At 43.2% G+C, this 12,396-nt stretch overlaps 1 protein-coding gene across 1 annotated transcript in view; it reads right to left on the bottom strand.

Moving 5' to 3' along the window:
* tmtc1 (transmembrane O-mannosyltransferase targeting cadherins 1) overlaps positions 1-12,396 on the bottom strand; it is a 133,565-nt gene that overhangs the window by 31,396 nt on the left and 89,773 nt on the right. The window contains exon 8 of the mRNA XM_041964362.1: positions 8,974-9,095. Within this exon, the coding sequence (XP_041820296.1) occupies positions 8,974-9,095 (122 nt within the window). The remainder of the gene's footprint in view (positions 1-8,973; positions 9,096-12,396) is intronic.

Genomic DNA, 12,396 nt, shown 5'->3' with positions numbered 1-12,396 from the left:
CTGGACTCACACGGGGCATACTGCAGTGTATGGTAGGTATCTTATACCCCTAGAACAGTTCTTTCTAAAGCGGGTACCGTGACACCCTGGGGTGTCTTGAGGATGGGCCAAAGATGCTCCAATATTTTATCATTTCTATTTTTTTAATGAGTGTCCTTTCACATGCATTCCAAAAACATCAAAACAGAAAAGATGAGGAATAAGCATCAGAATTACCATATTTAAAGCCCTCTGAGACATGCAGCCACTCTGAAGCTAATGACCGGACAGCTCACGGTAGCCTGTTGTCATAGTAACACAGGTACGTGGCAATCAAAAATAGCAACTGTCAGAGCAAAAGATGGGAAGATTTTTTAATTTTGAATAGAGCTGAAAGAAATGCTGATACATCTCAGCCCTCAGCACAGTGGAAGCTGATTGGCTCAGGGCTTCACCAGCTGGTACACAAATATCCATCATTGTCCAATCAGGCTGTAAGTGTGGAAAAACAAGACAAGGAATCTTTCATTTCAACTATTACTATTTTTGGATATTGCCAGTATGTATAGATATTTTAATATTTAACATATCATATAACATATAAAAATAATTAAGGCACTATTTGCTAATCCAAATAATTGTTTGTGTTATATTCCCTCATTTGGTATTTTGATTAGCTGTACAGAGCGCCGTCAAACGAGTCACTCAAAAATGTCGTGTCGGTGTTCAGTTCAGGTCCGGTGACTACGAAGGTCGTAGCATATGATTCACATTGTTTTGTCCTTGTTTCACCGTTCACAGAGCCCTCATCACCTTCATGGAAGAAGCATTCATTATATTGCTGGACTCATTTATTCAGGCTTTTCCTTCTTCGTATTGTGCATTTTGTGTTTTTGGTGGAATAGTCCTTTTGCTTTACGATGGCAAAATGTGTTTTTCCATCTGGATGGATAAGGTTCTCCATTGTAGCTTGTTGGCCTAGATCACTGAAGTTTGAAAAAATCTCTCAAGTCTTAAGTGGAAACCTTGACAGAAAAATGGACGCTTTGTTCAACGACTTCTGAACTACACAGCAGCAGAGATAAGGCAGCAGGAGAGTAGGGAGTGAAGAAACAGTGGCACATACTGCGAGGAGACTGACAGCAGAGTGGACCACAGACAGCAAGCCTGAGGTGTCTTTGGCAAACAGACATAGCAAACACATAGAGGATGCACTGTTCTCTGCAACAAATGCAGCTTATCTTCTACATGACAATGACAGTGTGTGTAGCTGGAACACATCCACACGGTCAGGACAGACTGTATGGCTGTGTGTCTGTGTCTGTGTGTGTGTGTGTGTGTGTGTGTGTGTGTGTGTGTGAAACACTGAAAACAGACAGTGTGTGAATCACCATTTCAGAAAATGAGATTATCCTACACTAATTCTCTTATGAAAAACATCCCAATCAGCTCGTAGCCAAGTGCCCCCTGACACACATTACCATACTACACACACGCACACGCCCGTGCGCACACGCACACACATGCACGCCCAGACAAGCCCACTCACTTTCACATGCATAAAGACGCACACACACGCCACAGACACACATAACTGTTCTACTCACAAAAAGCACGTACATGCTTTCCATGGCCCAGCATGCCTGGGGACACAGTGAACTGGGGAGGGCTTTTCGGGTCAGTGGTTAAAGATGGGGTAAGGGTAAGGGTCAGGGTCAGGCAAGTTTTTATGGTTAGAGTAAGTCTCCAGGAAACTGCTGCAGCCCTGCGGTTTAGGTGCTCTCAGTTTTTCATGCATTTAAATCTTTTTTTCTCCATATTGTGCTCCAGCTACATTCAGACTGCGCTGCTAAACGTCAAGAAAAGAAAGCCAACTGCTTCATCGCTGATGTCCATCAGAGAAAATCCATGACTGCATACTCTATAGGAAACTGGGGGTAGGGGTTGTCAAGCCTTCCTCAAGTGGAGGAAGCACACTACTGCTGGCCACCTGCAGGTCAAACATGCACACTTTCTGCAATGAAACGGATGAAGTCAGTCTTCTTTTACAGACCAGTAAATACTTTCACTTTCCTGGGAAACGCAGCTGGCAGGTGACATCGCCGACACCATGTGGATTTACTTGGATACCAACTTATCAGAGCTGACCGGGACACTGCGGCATGTGGGAAATCAAAGGGAGGAGGTATGTGTTTTTACATTGATAACAACTGGTGCAGGGACGCAGTGAAAACATCTCAACATTGCTCTAGCATCCTGGAATCAATCCATCTCTATCAAACCATCTCACCCAGCTCACGTGTGTGTGTGTGTGTATTCTAGTAGACATCCTTCAAAAAAGTGATGGTTTGGGCTTTCTGGGTTACAAGCAACCTCTTTTCCAGTACTTTTGCTTGCTGACAGTCAGTTACAAGGCAGTCAGCATAACATAATACAATTCAACACGACAACAAACTGCATTAGTTGAAGCTGATGTACCTAATGCAGCATCCCCGGATGAATGATGGTCTCTCAAAGTGATGGTGCACAAATGCGTTAATTATGATCCTGTTGCTCCAAAACATACTGTAAGAGCTAAAAAACAAAAACAAAATAAGGCCATCCTTACAACAGCCTCACAATATTCCAAAAATATTTAACTGCAACTCAAACATCTCATGAAATAAAACCTCTTAAACCCTTTTTAACAGAACCTAACACGTCCGATGGACTGTTATAATGTAGCCAAGTAGAATATTTAACTTGAAATATTTACTCACCGGCTCAGAGACAGTCAACATAACACACAGGATAACAGCACACGTCACATATGAAATATATCTTTCATTTTTGTTCCATATTCAAACACACTGCAGTTACTACAAGCTTTAATAACACTGTATTTCATCTAGACAAAAAGATGAATCTAAGTAGTGTTAACTGGTTTTTGGTGCATTGGGCTAATATAGGAATTTTGCCAGTTTAGACACACTAATTTCAAACTCAGAACGCTATAAGAAATGACATGATAATGTAACTCAACATTTCACACATTAGAAAAGGAGACACTGGCAAACGTTGTGCCTTTAGCACCCAGGGATGCTTCACCTAATACAGTGACACAGAGTGTAACTGTACCCTTGTCTCTGCCAGGCCTGCTGTACATAGATTATTAAACAGGACACAGCTATTCAACCAATTACTGACCTTGGCTGGAATTTGGCTTTTAAGTCAAAATGTTCTGAAACACCTCTATCAGCATTACATAGAGAGCACAGGGAGCGGGCCAGGATGGAGACATCTGGGAAAAATGTTGATTTCTGACTTATATTCGCAATGAATGGATGTGGCAAAAACAGAAGAAGCCATTTTTGATGTTATGTTCAACCAGCTTCCTAAAAGATTATAAAGGAGGTAAAGGAAAAACTTTATCAGACTGAAACACCTGGATCTCTTCAGGGAGTAAGTTTTGGACGCTAAAAACATTTTGAGTTGCGTGTCACCTTAAAACATGGCATCCATCACCACAGACACGTGCCTCAGTGGTCAAATGGACTAATTCCTGTTCTTATGAAGTCATATTCAACGACCTGCGTGCATCTAAAGGAATCACACACGGTTGCTATTCTTCTTGTTGACCTGTTGCTCTCCCATTAATAAAAACCATCTTGCTCTCAGGAACATTCTGTCTCCATCAGTGATGTTATCTGACCTTCCCGGTTCTTGGAAGAAAAAGAAGAAAGTAAGCTGGTGTAACATCATCATGTGATGTTTGTAATGTCAGCCTTGCTTTCAGCTTACTTCTCTGTTGCTGCTGGAAAGAATGAGCTGTCGGAAGAAGTAAGTTCCAGAAATATCACAGTTATCCAACATTTTAGCTTCTCGTTCCAAACTAAACCCAAGCGGTGTCAGTATTTTAGAGAGCAAGTGGGTGAACCAGCTTCTGATTGGTGCTCTGCTCTGCTCTGCGCAGGTAGCCGTAGTGACGGTGGATGAAGAGAGAGGTGCTGCTCTCAGTCTTTTCTATTTACTGAGGAAAGGCAGTCAGTTATATCACTGCAGAGCAGAGTGACATCGACAGCGTGTAAACACAGCCTTTTCCATTAACCTTGGGATAATGCGCGACGACAACGCCTGTAGCCATGGTAACTGTACACAACAACGCTGGTGACTGTAGCCTCAAAATGCTTCGAAGCAAGACCCTAAAATTACACTAAAACTAACAGAAATCAAATGACTTCAGTTCAACTGACACTAAGTAGAAAACTAAATCAAAATCAGGTGTGAAATTTAACTCTGCTGCAATGAAGCTGGTGCATATCATGTCATCATTATAGACAGCAAGAACATGATGGATCAGACCTGTACATCCTACATCCTAATGAATCCCTCCTTCTGCTGAATAACCACAGGTCTGTTTTGAACTGGCAGCAGTACACTGTTGAGCACTTCATGACTGAAGGGGTGTAATTGTGGAGATTTAGTGTTGATCAGGTGTGCAGAAATAAGCATTAGGTTCAGGTGAGCGCTGTGGTTGACTTCAGCGCAGCGTAGAAACGCCAAGGACAGGGTGTTAGGGAATCAACACAGTCATGCAGGTCATGTGTGAGTGTCTGGTGTTTGATGAGTGGATTTAAGGACAGCTGACAGAGCGTGTGTGTGTGGGGGGGGTTGGGGGGGGTGTATTGTGGAGTGACAGTATCACGCTCTTTGAACGGCGACAGTCAGCTGTAAAGTGTGTTTCTGCCTCCAGTGAAACATTTCCTCTGATCTGACTGATGATCTTTGTTCTGCTGTCTCAGGGCTGAAGCAGCAACGCCGCTGACGCTCATATCACCACGGGACACAAAGGCAAGGTCAGGAGCCAACAGCACTGTTCACACAGGCTTAAAGGACACTGTCATAATCTGCTGTCTTCTGTGGCTGCTAACGCACAGCTGATAGAGCGGAGCTGGACTCGTCCCACTTTGGTGTGTTGTGCTGTGCTGTTTCAGGGCCGACTGGGTGCTTATAGGTCTGCAGTGGGTGTTATTAATGCCTCCCACTTTCACCCCTCTCCCCTCGACAGGCTTTGGAAGCCCGTCTGAATGGAAATCAGTGCTAATCCTGCTGCTGGCCTCTGCAGATGACTCCACCGCTGTAAGAGAAACTGAGGGGGGAGGAGATGAACAGAATTAATAGACGGAGGCAGAGAGATAGGGAGGCAAAGGACAGTTAGAGGATGGGAGGGAAGGAGGCACAAGTGAGAAAGGATGAAGAAATGTTCCTCCTCTTCATCTCTTCTTTTTTGACAAAACGTCCAATAATACAAGACAACATCTGGTTGTTGTCTCTTTATCTCAAGGTGTGTTTGCCTCCTGCTGGCACGTCTTCAGTTCACTGTCTGCGTTTTCTAAAGGGTTTTCTTTTATTTAACAATCAGAATATTTCAAAATCAGACTAAAACTGCCACAAGGAAAACTGATCTTGATCTTTTTGAAAGAATGGCACACAAAAATCCTTCTACGATGAATCTCACAGCCATTTGATTGTGGTGGTGCATGGACTATTACTCAGGATTAAAGTGAAGGGCCAGTGTTAGCATCGTTAGCCAGCTAGGTGGGCAGCATATCCAGCTTTGCTAAACTATACAAGGGACGGCTAGTTAGTGCGTCTGGGACTAAGTAATGTTTATTCACAAAAGCCTTGATGTATGCTAACTACCTTTGGATCAAGCATGTTTCCTATGTGCACTATTCCTATACAGCATCTGTCCTCTGATCAGTAGCACAGAGCACAAAGCCGGGGCTGATTTAAATGTCATTGTTTTGCAGCTATTTGGTCATAAACCTGATGACCTGACGATGGCGCTAGATAAAAAAATCATGAGTTTCCCAAAGTTATTACAATGAATCCTGATCCACAAGATCAGGAAACAAAAATGTCAACCTGCTGGTGGTACAGGAGTGTACTGTACATACTGAAATTGAATGAATTCCCATAAAAATAAAAATAATTTGTAATAAGAGTTGAGCTTTTATCATTTTTAAATATCAATCATTTTTATTCCACAAATGATTGGTTCATTTTTTCTCTTTTACACAGTTCACTGTACTGTGCACACGCCTCTTCCAGAGAGCCAAATATTATAGATATACAGTATTTTTTTGTACATATGCATGCTAGTAAGTTAGTAAGTCTGTTATGTCTTTTTTGGGTATCTGACAGAAGACAGATGACAGCAAACAAGGGAAGAGATACTGACATTCAACAAATGTCCCCAGGTGGATGTGAACCTGGCATATTGTTTTTAATGGTCTGCACCTTAACCCATAGAGCACCAGAGCCTCCATTTCTACAGTGTTATGATCAACTGGAAATGAAAATGCAAATCTGTAGGGCTTATTTTTCCACCTAATTGTGATGCATTACATGCACTGTGCAACAGCGAACATTTACATACATCAATACTTAACATGCATAACACTCCGGCCTCCTCCGCACTAACCATCTGGAGAAAAGGCTGCTGCCATGTTGGAAGCATGTGACTCCCAGTCCTCTCAGAGCTGAGAGGAGAGCCGTGATTGAACTGAACTCAGCAGAGGCATCTGCTGACAGCTACACCGCAATTAGCCATGCAGCAGGTTAAGTGAGCGCTCGTCAGGGGATTTCTCTGAGCTCTATCCCCTGAAGGCGTCTGCCTCCAGCTAAAGCCGCCAGGATTCCCTGTGAGAGCATTTGTGTGAATGTACATGTGTGGACCCCATGGGCCCTCTAAGTCTAATCAAGGTCACCCATAGACCCTGAGGATCTCATGAATCATGGGGAACTCTTCACGCATCACAGAACTGAAAGGATAAACCGGCTACGGTATCTCAGAAAGATACAAACACGAGAAAAAACAGAGCTCTGAGAGATGGAGACTTAGGTGGAGACTTAGGTGGAGTAGAAGAGGAAAGAAACAGATGCAGAGAAGTAGATGAAGATGGAGGGATAAGGGGAAGAAGAGACAGCAAGGGATGGAGAGTCTGAGCTAATCAAGGAGAGATGGAGAGAGAATGACAGCGGAGGTCTGGGACAGAGAGTATGATGGACAGATTAAGTGATGAAGGAAAGGAGGACAGAGAGCGATGAAGAGCTGAAAAACAAATAAGTAGAGACTCTCCAATGAGAGTGGAGAGGCTCTCGACTTCAGAGTGATACTGCTGTGTAAGAGTGTGTAAGGACACACACACACCAGAGAAGAGCCACAGTGCTCCCCGGAGCTGAGACGAGGTGACTGCCTCTCACTTCATACATCTTTCAAATGATTCATTTCACAAACTGCTGTAAACATTAAGATCAGTCATGATGAGACGTGTTGTACAGATGAGCCAGTGACATGCTGCGATCATGGAGATGTGCTGCTCATGAGCTTTTCACTGTTTACATTTTATTTCTTTACTTGTGTTTATTGAGTATAATGGAGCATTCCTTTTTTTTGTGCATCGTATCCATCCAAAAGTAGATAAATCACTACAACAAAATCTGATGAGCAAGAGCGCCTTAAATGTCAATAATAATCCCAAATTACATAGAAGAAACTGTGTGAACACAACTGCAGTGAGAATATTAGGTCAAAGTTGAAGCAGGAAGTGGGTGATGGATGTTTACAACGGACAGAACAGAGAATAATTTTACTGTTTGCCTTTGTTTCCTCCCCGACATTTGCTCAACCTGTCTGGTCATCTCTCTCTCCCTCAGTCAGATAATTTGTCATCAGTTTTAGCTATACTGACAAAAAAATCTGCAATTGTTATATTTTTAAAAGACCATTTTAGAGAGTCAGTTGGTCTTATTGCTTAACCCTGCAAAGCTATTGGATGGTAAATGTGTTTATAGGTCTAGCCTTCAGGCCATGAACTCACACAACCTGCAAACTTTGGGGGTATTTGGGCCTGACATGGTTCTGATTTCCTCTCTGGACTGTCAACACCAAGATTCAGTCCTCACATCCAATCATATTAACTGGCTTCACCGTGGTGATGCGTGTCCTAGCCTTGATGGGGCCACCAAAAGGACCCTGGGCACCAACATTTTGAAAACTAGTAGTCCATGCTTTCTTAAACATCATTTTTTCGTAAATAACAAAACAAACAAAGGGACTTAAAGGATAACTTTCGTTTTTTACAACCTGGACCTTATTTGTAGCATTAAATACGACCATTTACTCACCCAGACAACTTTGGTGGCATTTGGAGTCGTTTTGAAGAAATTAGCCCCAGAGGAGCGGCGCGTATATCCGTATAATGCGAGTACTCGGGGCATCCATGCGCAGCCTCTATAAACGCATAATCTGCGGCAAAACTCGTTCATATTCCAATATTTGTTATGATATGCGGGTGCTATTCCCCTCTGAGCCGGCCATCGGCTAGTTTCGCTGTATTTTGGCACAGCTATGGTTTGTTATTGCGTATTCGTAGCCGACTGCCGCAGAGTCAGCCGTGTTGTGGCTGGCTGCTCGCAGCGCCTGGCGTTCGGTAATGACATCATCCACGTCAGAGGTAGTTGTCTAGAGAAGCCGGATGTTGATAACATGCCACCACGGGCTCAGAGGGGAATAGCACCAGCATATCATAACAAAATATTGGAATATGAACGAGTTTCGCAGCAGATTATGCGTTATATAGAGGCTGCGCATGGATGCCCCGAGTACTCGCATTATACGGATATACGCGCCGCTCCTCTGGGGCTAATTTCTTCAAATGACTCCAAATGCCACCAAAGTTGTCTGGGGGAGTAAATGGTCGTATTTAATGCTACAAATAAGGTCCAGGTTGTAAAAAAACAAAGTTATCCTTTAAGAAACAGTAATATGTTTCCGGTGTGATCAGGACCACAGAAAGTTTTGTTTGAAATTTGACTGATTAACCAAGACCGACCAAATTATATTTATTTACTCTTTATAGAAGAGGAGTTGTAGTAGAAAGCACACACAATAAAAATATAAACACAGTTACAAAGCACACATTCACTCGCCCACGTACGCTGACTCACCTCGGCATATAGAGAACCCTCTCGGCTACGACGAATCCCACCCTGAAGAAAAGGTTACTGGCAGGAATGAAGGGAAACACCAGGAACAGCAACCCCACCAACACCACCCTGCTCTCCTGTCTCTGCAGAGAGAGAGAGAGAGAGAGAGAGAGAGAGAGAGCAGAGATATGAGTACATTCACTGCAAACAAACCCGATATCACATTTTCCAATAAATCAAGTCAAAACGCTCCAAGTGTAACCGCTTCCAGCAGCATGGCTGCATTATGAATGGTAATATGTGCCATTCATACTCTGCCAACACACACACACACACACACACACACACACACACACACACACACACACACACACACACTGATACATGCATGTTCAGCAGCCGTGACCAATTTGTCTTAAATATTAACACTGGTCTGTGCAACTGAGAAGCAATTAAAGCGATCAAATTATCAAATTACAGTTAATTCCTTTTTCCATAGAGCCCATATCTGAGGCCATTCATATTTTAGAATGCCCACAGCCTCTGCCTTCACTCCTTCCATGTTATCCCACCAAGGCTGTGTTTATTTGAACAAACAGGCCTCTAATTGGCTGAGTCGGCGGCCCCTCACTGGGTTCAGTCAATGCGCTCATTAGCAGTAATGAGCGTGAAAGAAAGTGTGAAGTGCTGATTAATGTCGGTCCAGTCGGAGGCTCGGTCGGCTGGCGACAGGCGCTCCCACAGCTACTGAGATCACCCATGACTGGAAGAGGCCTATAGTGATGTTATAGACACACAATGAACAAACATACTGATGAGCTGCTGGTGCAATCCTCGGCTGGTAATGGCCTGAATATAATAGAGGAGCACACAAAACACACTGCGAGCGGCTGATATGATCTGACACTGATATTACCATAAACATTATGAACATCTACTAACATAAACAGAGAACTACTGATGGCACCATCGACGCTAATGGCCCTCTAGTAATATCACAGACAGTGATGCGCACGCTGAGAGTTAGTGATACGGCAGACTGCAGCCACACAAACAAGCTGCAGTGCACTAATTCTGATTGCTGATGGGGTAAATGTGCACAGATATCATTGACAGACAAACAGAAACTCACTTAGCTGCACTAAAACCGGTCTGAAAACTCCCTTTATGCAGCTATTGTTTGTTCTGTGGCTACAGAGAGCTGCAACAAAACCATATGCAATGTCCACATGGTTCATTTTGTTTATCACTTCGTACTGTATCATGTGAGAAATAAAAGCTACACTGAAAGTAAGCTACGTACAATAAATTAATAGGGTAGATCCCTATTTGTGAATTAGTCATCAGCTGTGAGGGTTGATTAAAATGTTGTTTTTTATGGTGAGTTAATAAATAACAAGCTTGCTTCCTGGAACTGCTTCCTGGAAAATGCACTTCAGGCTTCAGGCTGGCCACATTCTTAAGAAAGACATTCAGCCAATAAGCTGGAAAGGTCAGCTAGCTCCAACTCTTCTCCTCAAAAACTACAACATTCAGAGATGGGTAGGAAGTCAATATTATTGATTCCCTACCAAATCCTAGTATTACGACGGGACAACCTCCACCTCCTCCTCATATCTTCTCCAGCACAGTACCTCGTCTTTGCTGTTTTCTGTTAATCCATCAGTTTCTGTTGGTATTAGTAAATTTCAGTTTCAGTTCTTCCTCCGTTCGATTGGTTCCACTTGCTTATCCATTCACAATGGTAAGTGGAGTGCCTTTATAAAGCACTTTACAGTCAGCAGTCACCCATTCACTCACAAAGATTCTTCCCTTCAACCCCCACTTCACTGACCAGCTGCCTCATGCATCTACTCGTTTAATTGATAAGGTTGTCGACGGCTACTACTTTCTCACTTCATCTGTTTTCCCATCTGATTGTGATTTTGTTTGTTGGCTCATCCATTTGTCATAATGTTGCCTTTGATGAACCTGAAGCATCCATGCATGTATGTATGTCATGTATATTTCAGCATTTTCACTCTCACACACTAATGAGCTACAATTACATTTCAAATCAGCTTTGTGATGCAGAGGAAGCATGAATTGTTTGTAGGGTGTCTCGGTGGGGGAGCCTGCAGAGGAAAAATCTCAGACACTTGCATCGATGGTGGTTATTTGGCCGCTACCAAAATGTCCTGACCACAGCTTCAGACTCTGCTCCCTCTTTCCTCTGCTGTACTTCCGGTACAGAGTCTGCATTACTAAAGTCACAGCACCAATCAATTTGTCACTGCCGTCCGTCTTACCCTGACTCACGAGCAAAGCCCCGAGGTTACTGAGCTCTTTCACTTGGGACAGAGAACAAATCCCAACAAATCATTTTCCAGTAGAGTTCCTGGGCATTGGACTTGGAGGCCCTGCTCACAGGTTACTTAGCTACAAGCCAATCCACTCACATTCAATTAATTTGGATTTCTAGCCAATTGATTGTGCCTGTAACCTCAGCAACCGTTTACTGAGCCAAACTTGTGGCTAAATCCTCACTTCCAACAACAAACATGAAACAAAGACACGATCACTGTAGTTTCCAGTAGAGCTAGTTGCTACATCTAATTGCCATCTATCATCCAAATTGACTGGCTTCATTCTCACCTCCCTTTCTGTTTTCTTCCTCTTCGCTTCTTTAAATCTTTCTCTCCTCTCTGTTTGTTCTCCAATCTTTTGATCCTCTGCTGCTCTTTGATTTATGTCCTTTATTTTTCTCTCTTTATTCTCTTGTATCACCCCGGCTTTCCCGGCTTTCCTCTGTGTACGACACTGTGTCATCCAAGGCCTGGTAGTCCATTTAACTTTTGTGGGCTCTTGGCTGGTATAGTTGTACCTCACCTGCACTCAGTCTCACTGGGTTCACCCCAACCATTTAAAACATACAGTGCATAAAATTTGAACAATCATGTCCCTAACAATCCTTCCTCTCAGTGGCCTGACATTCGTCGACGAGAGACAAATCGCACAATTACAATTAGAGTTCACCTGACAGGTGAGTCGAACAAACTGCATCTTGAAACGTGCTGAGAACTGTGTCAGCCTTCAGTGTTTTCCAATACAAAACCATACACACTAACAACAGGGAGAGATGTGTGAATGAGAGAGAGAAAGGTCAGGTTGGTGCATAGCTCCATCTTGCAGCCAAATATTACCACCATCAGGTGTGATGCTCTGTTAATCTTGTAGTCTGAATGTGTTTGCATTTACACAGCGGAAAATCGGTGAATTTTCATCTGAAGTGAGTCATGCAACCCTTTTTCATAATTGGATAAGAAACCTGCGATCTGCAACCATGGTAATGGGCAGTGCTCAGAGGGCGAGGAGAGCTTTGTCTCATTTCAGGGGCTACTGTCTACAAAGTCCTCATTTTAAACACAAGTCAACACAGCTCTCCTATCCCAAAGGCTCATCCAA

Source organism: Chelmon rostratus, chromosome 22 (assembly GCF_017976325.1).
Source record: "Chelmon rostratus isolate fCheRos1 chromosome 22, fCheRos1.pri, whole genome shotgun sequence".
NCBI classification, from domain to species: Eukaryota; Metazoa; Chordata; class Actinopteri; order Chaetodontiformes; family Chaetodontidae; genus Chelmon; species Chelmon rostratus.
Note: the sequence above shows the minus strand (reverse complement) of the source record. Positions and strands in the feature narration are given on the sequence as shown.